At 47.6% G+C, this 14562-nt stretch overlaps 1 protein-coding gene across 1 annotated transcript in view; it reads right to left on the reverse strand.

The window, feature by feature from the left end:
- Positions 1 to 14562, reverse strand: part of LOC126176587 (uncharacterized) — a 541845-nt gene that overhangs the window by 62285 nt on the left and 464998 nt on the right. Inside the window, exon 27 of the mRNA XM_049923748.1 lies at positions 4666 to 5049. Within this exon, the coding sequence (XP_049779705.1) occupies positions 4666 to 5049 (384 nt within the window). The remainder of the gene's footprint in view (positions 1 to 4665; positions 5050 to 14562) is intronic.

A 14562-nucleotide genomic window follows, 5' to 3' on the forward strand; every position in this document is an offset into this window, starting at 1 on the left:
ATATCAACGAAAGTAAAATAAAGATAATGGAATACAGTCAAATTAAATCAGGCGATGCTGAGGGAATTACATTAGAAAATGAGACACTGAAAGTAGTAGACGAGTTTTGCGGTTTGTGCAGCAAAATAACTGTTGATGGTCGAAGTAGAGAGGGAAAAAAAAATCCCACACTGGCTACAGCACGAAATGCATTTCTGAAAAAGAGCAATTCGTTAATATCTAATATAAATTTAATCGTCACATCCGGTGAGTTTACATCAGTTTTTGTATAACATTGCAATTCATTGTGTTTTAGTACAATAAAAGATTTTGAAAAGAAAAGCTAAGCGGTCAGCGCGTCTGAGTGTCATACAGAGGACCCGAGTTCGATTCCCGGCCGCGTCGGAGATTTTCTGCGTGCGGGGACTCAGTGTTGTGTTGCCCTCGTCACCATGTCATCACCATCGCCACGCAAGTCGCCCAATGTGATGTCACCTGAAAAGACTTGCAACTCGACGAGGGCGTGTTATGAAGTCTTTTCTGAAGTTATTTGTCTTCAGTGGACTTTGTACGGAAATGAAACGTGGACGATAAGTTGTTCAGACAAGATGAGAACTGAAGCTTTTAAAATTTGATGTTGCAGAAGAACGCTGAAAATTAACTGGGTAGACCGAGTAACTAATGAGGTGCACTGAATCGAATTATGGCATAACTTGACTAAAATAAGGGATCGGTTGACAGTGTACATCGTGAGGCACCAATGAATCGTCTGTTTGATAACGGAATGAAGTCTCTCTCTCTCTCTCTCTCTCTCTCTCTCTCTCTCTCTCTCTCTCTGTGTGTGTGTGTGTGTGTGTGTGTGTGTTTGTGTTTGTGTGTGTGTGTGTGTTTGTGTGTGTGTGTGTGTGTGATATGGGAGGTAGGTAGGGGGATATAAATTATAGGGGGGACCGGGAGACCGGGCTGTTCGAAATCCGGACCGATTTGTGACAAACAAACCATGTCTTGGTTGCGATGCGAAGCGGATACTGTTATACCAACCCCTTGCAAGTAATATTCATGAACTATCAGAGTATGTGTTTCAGGACTAGCAAGGAATTACTCATTATGACATTTGGAGGATATATGCTTGCCGGACGCTGTGGCCGAGCGGTTCTAGGCGCTTCAGTCTGGAACCACGCGACCACTACAGTCACAGGTTTGAATCCTGCCTCGGGCATGGATGTGTGTGATGTCCTTAGGTTAGCTAGGCTTAAGTAGTTCTAAGTTCTAGGGGACTGATGACCTCAGATGTTAAGTCCCATAGTGTTCAGAACCATTTTTTTGGTATTTGCTTCAATTCCGCAGCGAATACGAGAGTGCGAGAGTGTATTCGTGCCGGGGGCTAGAGGGGTAACAACTGATACTGTTGCTGATGATGGACATCACCGCCGAATGGAATGAAAGTTTCAGCATTCAATGACCGTTATGTGATGAACAATCCCACAAAGTTTGATAAATATTGGACATGTGTAACAATTTCCATTTCTGTCAGTGTATACACTCCTGGAAATGGAAAAAAGAACACATTGACACCGGTGTGTCAGACCCACCATACTTGCTCCGGACACTGCGAGAGGGCTGTACAAGCAATGATCACACGCACGGCACAGCGGACACACCAGGAACCGCGGTGTTGGCCGTCGAATGGCGCTAGCTGCGCAGCATTTGTGCACCGCCGCCGTCAGTGTCAGCCAGTTTGCCGTGGCATACGGAGCTCCATCGCAGTCTTTAACACTGGTAGCATGCCGCGACAGCGTGGACATGAACCGTATGTGCAGTTGACGGACTTTGAGCGAGGGCGTATAGTGGGCACGCGGGAGGCCGGGTGGACGTACCGCCGAATTGCTCAACACGTGGGGCGTGAGGTCTCCACAGTACATCGATGTTGTCGCCAGTGGTCGGCGGAAGGTGCACGTGCCCGTCGACCTGGGACCGGACCGCAGCGACGCACGGATGCACGCCAAGACCGTAGGATCCTACGCAGTGCCGTAGGGGACCGCACCGCCACTTCCCAGCAAATTAGGGACACTGTTGCTCCTGGGGTATCGGTGAGGACCATTCGCAACCGTCTCCATGAAGCTGGGCTACGGTCCCGCACACCGTTAGGCCGTCTTCCGCTCACGCCCCAACATCGTGCAGCCCGCCTCCAGTGGTGTCGCGACAGGCGTGAATGGAGGGACGAATGGAGACGTGTCGTCTTCAGCGATGAGAGTCGCTTCTGCCTTGGTGCCAATGATGGTCGTATGCGTGTTTGGCGCCGTGCAGGTGAGCGCCACAATCAGGACTGCATACGACCGAGGCACACAGGGCCAACACCCGGCATCATGGTGTGGGGAGCGATCTCCTACACTGGCCGTACACCACTGGTGATCGTCGAGGGGACACTGAATAGTGCACGGTACATCCAAACCGTCATCGAACCCATCGTTCTACCATTCCTAGACCGGCAAGGGAACTTGCTGTTCCAACAGGACAATGCACGTCCGCATGTATCCCGTGCCACCCAACGTGCTCTAGAAGGTGTAAGTCAACTACCCTGGCCAGCAAGATCTCCGGATCTGTCCCCCATTGAGCATGTTTGGAACTGGATGAAGCGTCGTCTCACGCGGTCTGCACGTCCAGCACGAACGCTGGTCCAACTGAGGCGCCAGGTGGAAATGGCATGGCAAGCCGTTCCACAGGACTACATCCAGCATCTCTACGATCGTCTCCATGGGAGAATAGCAGCCTGCATTGCTGCGAAAGGTGGATATACACTGTACTAGTGCCGACATTGTGCATGCTTTGTTGCCTGTGTCTATGTGCCTGTGGTTCTGTCAGTGTGATCATGTGATGTATCTGACCCCAGGAATGAGTCAATAAAGTTTCCCCTTCCTGGGACAATGAATTCACGGTGTTCTTATTTCAATTTCCAGGAGTGTATAATATATACAGGGTGTGTCAAAAAAATGTATACACACTTTGAACTGTCATAGACAATTTATTTCCCGTTCTACAAGGTCAAATATCTGTGAGAATGTAATGTTATGTTTCTTCAACAGGTGGCAGCAGGAGCAAGGAAGTAACTGCAACATGGCGGACGTGCGTTTGAGCTTTGAAGCGCGGAAGTAGATAATTAAGTGGTACTGGAAGTTTGAGAATGGAGCTGCGGTTCGAAGACAGTGGAGAAGTGAGTATGGTACAGAACCACCTTCAACGTTAACAATTACACGTCTACGAGACAAATTCGAAATTCGTGGAACAGTGTGTGATGTGCATAAAGGTCGATCAGGGCGACCTCGTACAGCTACAAGTGATGATTCTGCGGTCTTGGAATTGTTTCAGCGTTCGCCTCAAAAATCTCCAAGGCAAGCGGCACGTGAGAGTAAGTGCTAGTAGTGTGCTACGCATTCTGAAGAAAGGCAAGTTTCGTGTTTACATTCCAAGGCTGGTACAACAGCTAAGTGACGACGATCCAGATCGAAGGTTAGAATTTTGTGAATGTGTGAACCCAGATTTATGGGTAGCATAATTTGCTCGGATGAAGCCCCATTCAGACTCAATGGAACTGTCAATAGACACAATTATGTGTACTGGGCTGAAGATAATCCTCACATTACAGTTGAAAGGACTGTGAATTTGCCTGGTATAAATATGTGGTGTGGTTTGTCTGCAAGGTGACTCATTGGGCCTTTCCGCTTTGAAGGTACTGTTACCGGAGAAACGTATCTAACAATGCTAGCTGAGTCCCTATTCGCTGCCATTCGTGCATTATACGGTAATGATGAGTTTTATTTCCAACAAGATGGCGCCCCGCCACACTATCATAGTGACGTACGAGCATACCTGGATCACAATGTGCCAGGCCAGTGGATATGACGCAGGGGACCAATCGAGTTTCCTGCACGCTCTCCAGACCTCAAGCCGCTGGATTTCTTCTTATGGGGCACAGTAAAAGATGAGGTGTACAAACGTAAACCACGTAACCTGGATACACTTTGGATTGAGATTCAGGTGGTGTGCGCAGAAATCTCATTGGACACTTTGGTATGATGTACGGAATCAGTGGTGACTCGTACTCAGAAATGTATTGATGCTGAAGGCCACCAGTTTGAACATTAATCACATTTGCAAAGTACATTTATTTTTTCAATTGGACGTTAAGCTTTCCATTTCCAGAAATTTAACATTGTTGAACGGGAAATAAATTTTCTATGATGCTTTCAAAGTGTGTATACATTTTTTTGACGCACCCTATATATAATGCGCCCTCATTGTTCATATTATTTTATTTCTCTGATTTAGTGCAACTCCTTTCGGAGCTAATACGCCGTTCTCAAGGAATGTACGGATTTTTTTGGGCGTTACACGTGCGTCAGTGAGCCAAACAAAAAAAAAGGATCAAGACCAAGGAATCCTGATATAAAGTGTAAGTTTTTCATTGCCATAAATGTCCAGTTTTAAATATTTCATCGCTGCTAAATTGTTGTTGACTGGATTTCGTTTGTTCGAATCGAAACCACGAGAATGGGATGAAATGTTAGGTTTACCCAGGGAACCTATTAGACCTTACCTTAGTAGCGTGGAAAATTTCAGTAGCTTTACAACTAACGGTTTACGTGGCGCAAAACATGTCGAGAGGAGAAGGGGGAGTAGCGTACTCACCTCGCTGGGACAGAGCGGGTTGTTGGAGCCGCAGCGCGACGGCCCCGGGCTGGCCATGGAGCTGTAGCCGGACGAGCTGAGGTTGGACTCGGAGGCGGTGCGGTCGGCGCGCGAGCACATGGAGAAGGGGCTGAGGTAGCACATGGAGGGCGCCACGGCCGGCGCCAGCCCGGACGGGCCGCCGCCCCCGCCGCCCCCCGCGCTCGCCGCAGACGCGGGCCGCCGCCTCCTCGCGCCCGCGCCCACGTCGTCGTCGTCGTCGTCGTCGTCGTCGTCGTCCGAGTCGGGCTCGCTGAGGTTGCAGGTGACGGTGATGATGGGCGGCGGGCACGGCAGGTCCAGGGAGGCGGGCTTGTCCAGCTCCTTGAGCATCTGGCGGCGCTGCTGCGGGGGCGGCGAGCCGGGCGCGCCGGCGGACGTCGTCGACAGCGAGCGCGCGCGCGGCGTGGCCGGCGGCGACGCGTGCTGCACCCACAGCGTGGGCACCGACACGGCGGGGGCGGCCTGCGGGGGCGGCGGCGCCGCGGAGGCCGCGGCCGAGGGGTTGGCGGGAACGGCGGCGGCGGCGGGCGACGTTCGCCCGCCAGACGACTGCCGGCTCTGCTGGCACACCGACAGCCTCGTGTTCGTACTCTGCCACTGGGCTGTAGGCGGCGCTAGTTGCTGGGGTAAGCAAGCACATGTGTCGTTGACTACTGACCAGTTGCCCCGCTGAGCCCCAAAAATGATGATATTCTGGCGTCAGGTGTTATGTCCCACATGGTGCTCATTTCGGACATAGGACATCAGCTATGATTGTTATTAGTTTGATTAAACAGCAGTTCCTGTCCATGTTGTTGTTGTTGTGGTCTTCAGTTCTGAGACTGGTTTGATGCAGCTCTCCATGCTAGTCTATCCTGTGCAAGCTTCTTCATCTCCCAGTACCTACTGCAACCTACATCCTTCTGAATCTGCTTGGTGTATTCCTCTCTTGCTCTCCCTCAACGATTTTTACCCTCCACGCTGCCCTCCAATACTAAATTGGTGATCCCTTGATGCCTCAGAATATGTCCTACCAATCGATCCCTTCTTCTAGTCAAGTTGTGCCACAAACTTCTCTTCTCCCCAATCCTATTCAATACCTCCTCATTAGTTATGTGATCTACCCATCTAATCTTCAGCATTCTTCTGTAGCACCACATTTCGAAAGCTTCTATTCTCTTCTTGTCCAAACTATTTATCGTCCATGTCTTTTTGCTGCATCAAGAACTGGCTTCATGAAAATGGCCAAGGAGCCGAAACTGGTCGTGACAATAATTACGTTTTTATGCAAGTGGATCTTCCTTTTTGCTCAAATTCTGGTATTAGCTTGGGACTGGTCTTTTACTACCTGTGTAGGAATAGGTTTTAATGTTTTTAGATATGATACTGGAGAGAAGCACGACGTATGCACTGTCCCATCCAGATTGTGAGATACCTATTTAACGAGGAAAAGTACGAGCAAGAGAGTGAATCACGACGTATCGAAAAATATTACTCTTGTTTGTAATGAAGACCTGGGGTAAGAGAAGAGTTCATGAAGTGCTGAAAATACTTAAAATACAACTTCTTCGGTGTAACCATGAAGGCATTCACGACTGATTTGCCGTGTTAAATGTTCACGATGTACTTGACCTTGTCAGGAAAGAGTGAATGCAAACTGAAGGAAAACTACCCTTATTAACCTTTCTAGTTGAGGAGAAGCTGGACGATCGGCATGGACGTTCGGTGAATCGTAAACCGAGCCAAACAGGTGTCCCAACTGGCACAATTTACATCGTCCTGCACAAAAGAGTGCTGTGATGAGGATTCTGATATACAGAGCTAGAAGTACATCGGACAGGAACCGTATAAGTGCCCAAATAATCCGTCTAATCACTGTTTTGAAACAAAACGGATACTGGGCACGTGATATAAAGACAGCTGTGTCCGGAAAACAAATCCATATCTCAGCAAGTAACACAAAGATCAATACACGAAGTTCCTTTCGTTCTATGGAACATCAAGTAAAACTGAATGAATCTTAAAGAGGCATGGTATTAAAACCGTCTTTCGGTAACGCAAGAATATTACGCCCTATGCAGGATAATCATGACCTCAAAGTCCCAGTTGTTTACAGTACTCCATGTGAATATGACAGTAGCCACATGGGAAGGCCTGTTCGAACCGTTTTTCAGCGCTGTACCGAATATCAGCAGCATTTCGATACAGAAATATATAGAAACCTGCTTTTTCTGAACACAGCCTTGTGAAAGCTAGTTTGAGCAGACACGGATTCAAGCCCACACTTAAGACATCAAAGAGGCTGTGGCAACGGGAATGTGTCTCAACAACTTTAACAGAGACACGGGCTACGAACTCAACAGTATGCGAAAGCATGCACTTTATACCGAGAGACCATATATGTGCAATGCCTTTCATTCCCTACTCATGAGGTTAGAGTGCGCTGTTTGAATAATTAGAGACTTAAGGTATTTTCAGGACAGCGCAGGAGTACTGTATGTCCCGAATTATAGATCGTGATCGGAACAGAGACGTTACGATATACAGTCCATCGTCGACACCAACGTAATATCTGGTCATAGTGAGCACTGCAACATCTGTGTCACTCCATTACTTCTTCATCTACATCTACATCTAGGTCATACTCGGCAAGCCAGCTAATGGTGTGTGGCGGAGGGTACTTTCTGTGCCTCCAACCCTATTCCATTCGCAAATAACGCGTGGGAAGAATGATTGTCGGTAAGCCTCTGGAATTGCTCTAATTTTTCGAATTTTCTCATCGTGGTCATCACGCTAGACGCATGAGCGGGAAAATAATATGTTGTCCGACTCTTCCGGGAAAGTGCTCTCTCGAAATTTCAATAGTAAATCCCTCCGTGATGCACAACGCCACTCTCACAATGTCTGCCAGTGCAGTTTGTTGAACGTCTCCGTAACGGTCTCGTGCGGGCTAAACGATACCGTGACGAAACGCGCCACTCTTCGTTGGACCTTTTCTATATCTTCTATCAGTCCTACCTGGTAGGGATCCCAGGCAGATGAACAATACTCAAGAATCGCTCGAACAAGCGCTTTGTAAACCACTTCCATCATGGATGCGTTACATTTCCTTAAGATTCTTCTTATGAATCTTAGTCTGCCATCTGCTTTCTGCGCTATTTGTTTAATGTGGTCATTCCACTTAACGTCGCCCTAGATAGTTGCTCCTAGATATTTTATGGTAGATAGTGTTTTCAGCGGTTTCTCATCAATAGTGTAGCTGTTCTGTAGTGGATTTATTTTCCGAAGTATATTACGTTTATTTACGTTCAGGCTCAACTGCCAGAGCAATATATTGAAAAATCCGCCTCAGTTGCGAAAATTTTCTGCTCTTTGCCCAGGTTTCGGCTAGAATAATCTAGCCTTCTTCAGAAGCATAAAATTACTATAACATGACAGAGTAAGGCACAGTCAACATTAAAAATTAAAACCTATAGTACCGTGGTATCATGTCGAATTAAAACTATTGACCGACCGACCGCGTGGTGAAGTGATGCTGGGGCTGGACTTCAGTTAAGTAGTTTTAATTCGACATGGTTCCACGGTACTATAGGTTTTAATTTTTAGTGTTGACTGTGCCTTACTCTGGCATGTTATAATAACTTTATGCTTCTGAAGAAGGTTAGATTATTCTAGCCGAAACCTGGGAAACGACCAGAAAATTTTCGTAAGTGAGGCGGATTTTTCAATATATTAGTCTATCACAGTTGCTGACGGGGCCGCAATATGCTAAAAATTCTTAAACTGCCAGAGCCTTTACGATTCGTCAATTCTCTGGAGGCCAGTCTGCAAATCGCTACTATCTTCTGGCGTTACTACTTTTTTTTTATAGACAACAGCATTATCTGCGAACAGCCATAAAGAGCGTCCCATGCTTTCTACTAGATCACTTATCTATGTTGTAAACAGCAACGGTCCTATCACACTCCGGAAATTACCTTTACATCTGTCAATCGGTTATCTCAATATCTGCCATTTGGACGTCCGTACGATTATTGAAACGCGGGAGTATGCTACGATCTTCTGCGGTGAATTAATTTCGGAAGACCGAATTCAGTATTTCGGCCTTCTCACTGTTATCTTCCGTTTCGGTGCCAGTATGAATGAATTGATGATTGACCCATTTACAGATTTTACATACTACCAAAACCTCTTAGGATTTTTTCTCAGATCGATTGCAAAGATTTACTTTCAAAGGCATTGAACGCTTCTCTTATTGCTCTCGTGACGCTCATTTTCGCTTCGTTCAATTTTTGTTTAACTAGGTTTTTACGTCTCTTGAATCTGAGATGAAGTTCTCTTTGTTTACGTAGCAATTTTCTAACATGACTATTAAACCATGGTGAGCCTTCTCTTAAGACCTCACTCGGAACATACTCGTTTAGGGAATATTGCGCAATGCCTTTGAATTTTTTCATTTCGTTCTCCACATCTTCGGCTTCATCAACGAATATTGCTGACTACTCAGATACTCTGAAATTTGTAGCCTGTCATTGTTGCTAACCAAAAGTATCTTCCTACCTTTCTTAAAATTTTTGTAAGACCTGCTGTTATAGATGCTATCACTGCTTTATGGTCACTGATACCTTCCTCTATGTCAAGTGATTCAATAAGTTCACGTCCGTTTGTTGCTGGGAGGGCTAAGACGTCACCTTCTTGAATTGGTTCTCTATCTATCTGCTCAAAATAATTTTCGTACAAAATATCCAGAACAATGTCAAACGAATTCCAGTCTATGGCACCAATTTTGATAGCATGACACACCCAACCTGTACCTGGCAAGCTGAAGTAACCCCCCATTACAACGGATTGATCGGTTAAGTTATTAACGCCATTCTGCAAGTTCTGTCAGAAGCGCTCTACCACTAGAGCTCCTGAGCCACGCGGTCTATAAAAGCGTCCGATTACTATTTTTGACCGATATTCGCTACCTAACGTCACCCAGACTAATTCACAATCTGAATCCGTGATAACCTCGCTAGATTTTATCGAATTCTTTACTGCAATAAATGCGCCACCACCACTGGCGACTAACCTATCCTTACGACAAATATTCTAATCTGAACCTAGGATTTCGTTCTCATTAACGTCCGGTTTCAATCAACTTTCTATTCCTAATACTGTGGATTATAACCCGTAGTAAGCGATATTAATTCTGGGACCTTTCCTTGGATGGTCCTCCCGTTTCCTAAAATCATATTAACCTTTTCTATCTCTGATCTGCGACGACGAACATTCCATGAGGCACTGTGGTTAATTTATCAGGCAAATCGTTTTTGATCCCAAGGGAGATTTTCTCTAACCTAAAAAGGCCTCATGTGCACGCCATGTACCATGTTACCATAGAAGCTGCTTGCTGCATGTATGCATGCCTGATCTACACTCCTGGAAATGGAAAAAAGAACACATTGACACCGGTGTGTCAGACCCACCATACTTGCTCCGGACACTGCGAGAGGGCTGTACAAGCAATGATCACGGCTCAGCGGACACACCAGGAACCGCGGTGTTGGCCGTCGAATGGCGCTAGCTGCGCAGCATTTGTGCACCGCCGCCGTCAGTGTCAGCCAGTTTGCCGTGGCATACGGAGCTCCATCGCAGTCTTTAACACTGGTAGCATGCCGCGACAGCGTGGACGTGAACCGTATGTGCAGTTGACGGACTTTGAGCGAGGGCGTATAGTGGGCATGCGGGAGGCCGGGTGGACGTACCGCCGAATTGCTCAACACGTGGGGCGTGAGGTCTCCACAGTACATCGATGTTGTCGCCAGTGGTCGGCGGAAGGTGCACGTGCCCGTCGACCTGGGACCGGACCGCAGCGACGCACGGATGCACGCCAAGACCGTAGGATCCTACGCAGTGCCATAGGGGACCGCACCGCCACTTCCCAGCAAATTAGGGACACTGTTGCTCCTGGGGTATCGGCGAGGACCATTCGCAACCGTCTCCATGAAGCTGGGCTACGGTCCCGCACACCGTTAGGCCGTCTTCCGCTCACGCCCCAACATCGTGCAGCCCGCCTCCAGTGGTGTCGCGACAGGCGTGAATGGAGGGACGAATGGAGACGTGTCGTCTTCAGCGATGAGAGTCGCTTCTGCCTTGGTGCCAATGATGGTCGTATGCGTGTTTGGCGCCGTGCAGGTGAGCGCCACAATCAGGACTGCATACGACCGAGGCACACAGGGCCAACACCCGGCATCATGGTGTGGGGAGCGATCTCCTACACTGGCCGTACACCACTGGTGATCGTCGAGGGGGCACTGAATAGTGCACGGTACATCCTAACCGTCATCGAACCCATCGTTCTACCATTCCTAGACCGGCAAGGGAACTTGCTGTTCCAACAGGACAATGCACGTCCGCATGTATCCCGTGCCACCCACGTGCTCTAGAAGGTGTAAGTCAACTACCCTGGCCAGCAAGATCTCCGGATCTGTCCCCCATTGAGCATGTTTGGGACTGGATGAAGCGTCGTCTCACGCGGTCTGCACGTCCAGCACGAACGCTGGTCCAACTGAGGCGCCAGGTGGAAATGGCATGGCAAGCCGTTCCACAGGACTACATCCAGCATCTCTACGATCGTCTCCATGGGAGAATAGCAGCCTGCATTGCTGCGAAAGGTGGATATACACTGTACTAGTGCCGACATTGTGCATGCTCTGTTGCCTGTGTCTATGTGCCTGTGGTTCTGTCAGTGTGATCATGTGATGTATCTGACCCCAGGAATGTGTCAATAAAGTTTCCCCTTCCTGGGACAATGAATTCACGGTGTTCTTATTTCAATTTCCAGGAGTGTATTAAGGGGAACCCTACAATTATGTATCCGATAGGGGAGGTCGGGAGTCAACTGGTTTCATGAAGAAGATGACCCTCTGGCACAAGACGTAAAGTGGCTTGCGGAGTGTTGATACTGCCGAAATCTCGTATTATCATAGAGAATAACGCGATAAGTGCATCGAGTACATTTGACACAAGATATTTCATTTCTGTTTCACACAGTACATCTACATCTTCATGTACATTTATGCTCCACAAGCCACTCAACGGTGTGTGCCGGAGGGCACTTTACGTGCCACTGTCATTACCTCACTTTCCTGTTCCAGTCGCGTATGGTTAGCGGGAAGAACGACTGCCGGAAAGCCTCCGTGCGCGCTCGAATCTCTCTAATTTTACATTCGTGATCTCCTCTGGAGGTATAAGTAGGGGGAAGCAATATATTCGATACCTCATCCAGAAACGCACCCTCTCGAAACCTGGACAGCAAGCTACACCGCGATGCAGAGCGCCTCTCTTGCAGAGTCAGCCACTTGAGTTTGCTAAACATCTCCGTAACGCTATCACGCTTACCAAATAACTCTGTGACGAAACGCGCCGCTCTTCTTTGGATCTTCTCTATCTGCTCTGTTAACCTGACCTGGTACGGACCCCCCACACTGATGAGCAATACTCAAGTATAGGTCGAAGGGGTGTTTTGTAAGCCACCTCCTTTGTTGATGGACTACATTTTCTAAGGACTCTCCCAATGAATCTCAACGTAGCACCCGCCTTACCAACAATTAATTTTATATGATCATTCCACTTCAAATTGTTCCGTACGCATACTCCCAGATATTTTACAGAAGTAAATGCTACCAGTGTTTGTTCCGCTATTATATAATCATGCAATAAAGGATCCTTCTTTCTATGTATTCGCATTCACCAAGTGCCTATCCGCTGCAGATCTTCTTGCATTTCGCTGCAATTTTCTAATGCTGCAACTTCTCTGTATACTAAAGCATCCTCCGCGAAAAGCCACACGGAACTTCCGACACTATCTACTAGGTCATTTATATATATTATGAAAAGCAATGGTCCCATAACACTCCCCTGTGGCACGCCAGAGGTTACTTTAACGTCTGTAGACGTCTCTCCATTGAGAACAACATACTGTGTTCTATTCTAAAAACTCTTCAATCCAGCCACACAGCTGGTCTGATATTCCGTAGGCTCTTACTTTGGTTATCAGGCGACAGAGCGGAACTGTATCGAACGCCTTCCGGAAGTCAAGGAAAACGGCATCTACCTGAGAGCCAGTATCTAATATTTTCTGGGTCTCATGAACAAATAAAGCGAGTTGGGTACAGGAGCCCCTGGAACGATTTCGACTAAATTTGGTACACATATTAGATAAGATCTGGAAATAAAATTGTGGGGGCAAGAACCACCAGTCCCGAATTGGGGTGAGGGTGATAACGTGGGGAAAGATGGAGGGAGGAAGAGATGGACAAAGAAGGAGGGGGAAGGAGGGGATAGGCACAGATAGGGGGAGGGGCGGATGGACAGAGACAGGAAGAGGGGAAATGGACAGAGAGAGGGGAGAGGAGAAGATGGTCGGAGAAAGGAAAGAGGAGATAGATTAAGGGGGAGGAAGCGATGGGCAGAGGGAGAGAGTGAGGAGGAGATAGAGGGGAGGGAGGAAGTGGACAAAGAGGTTGGAAAAGAGATGAACAGAACGAGGGAGCGGTTGGAAATTGTTAGAGGAGGAGGAGATTTAGATGGGGAAGGAGGAGATGCGCAGAGAGGAAGGAGCAGATGGGCAGGGAGGGGTCAAGTAGATGGACAGAGGCAGCAGATAGACAGAGAAAGGGTTAGGATGAGACGGACAGAGAGAGGGGCAGGAGGAGAGAGAGGGAGAGTGGGTGGTGGAGGAGGCGGATAGAGAGAGGGTTTTGGAGGAGGTGGTCAAATACTGGGTGATCAAAAAGTCAGTATAAACTTGAAAACTGAATAAATCACGGAATAATGTAGATAGAGAGGTACAAATTGACTCACATGCTTGGAATGACATGGGGTTTTATTAGAACCAAAAAATACAAACGTTCAAACAGTGTCCGACAGATGGCGCTTCATCTGATCAGAATAGCAATACTGAGCACAACAAAGTAAGACAAAGATGATGTTCTTTACAGGAAATCTCAGTATGTCCACCATCATTCCTCAACGATAGCTGTAGTCGAGGAATAATGTTGTGAACAGCCTTTTAAAGCATGTCCGGAGTTATGGTGAGGCATTGTCGTCGGATGTTGTCTTTCAGCATCCCTAGAGATGTCGGTCGATCACGATACACTTGCGACTTCAGGTAACCCCAAAGCCAATAATCGCACGGTCTGAGGTCTGGGGACCTGGGAGGCCAAACACGACGAAAGTGGCGGCAGAGCACACGATCATCACCAAACGACGCGCGCAAGAGATCTTTCAAGCGTCTAGCAATATAAGGTGTTTTTTTTTGTTCTAATAAAACCCCATGTCATTCCAAGCATGTGTGTCAATTTTTACCTCCCTATCTACATTATTCCGTGGTTTATTAAGTTTTGCAATTTATACTGACTTTTTGATCACCCAGTAGATGGGGAAGGAGGAGATAAGCAGAGAGGGGAGAAGGAGGAGGTGGACAGAGAAAGGGCAGGAGGAGATGGACCAAGAATGGGTGGTGGAAGAGGTGGAGAGAGAGAGTGGTTTGGAGGAGATGATGAGAGAGATGGGGAAGCAGGAGACAGATAGACAGAATGGGAACAAGGAGATAGGCTAATAATGGTTCAAATGGCTCTGAGCACTATGCGACTTAACTTCTGAGGTCATCAGTCGCCTAGAACATAGAACTAATTAAACCTAACTAACCTAAGGACATCACACACATCCATGCCCGAGGCAGGATTCGAACCTGCGACCGTAGCGGTCACGCGGTTTCAGACTGAAGCGCCTAGAACCGCACGGCCACATCGGCCGTCCAAGCTAATAGAGGACTGGAGTAAGTACTAGAGCAATGCAAGGTACTCAGCTAGTAACACATACAAAAAG

This window comes from Schistocerca cancellata, chromosome 3 (genome assembly GCF_023864275.1).
Source record: "Schistocerca cancellata isolate TAMUIC-IGC-003103 chromosome 3, iqSchCanc2.1, whole genome shotgun sequence".
NCBI lineage: Eukaryota > Metazoa > Arthropoda > Insecta > Orthoptera > Acrididae > Schistocerca > Schistocerca cancellata.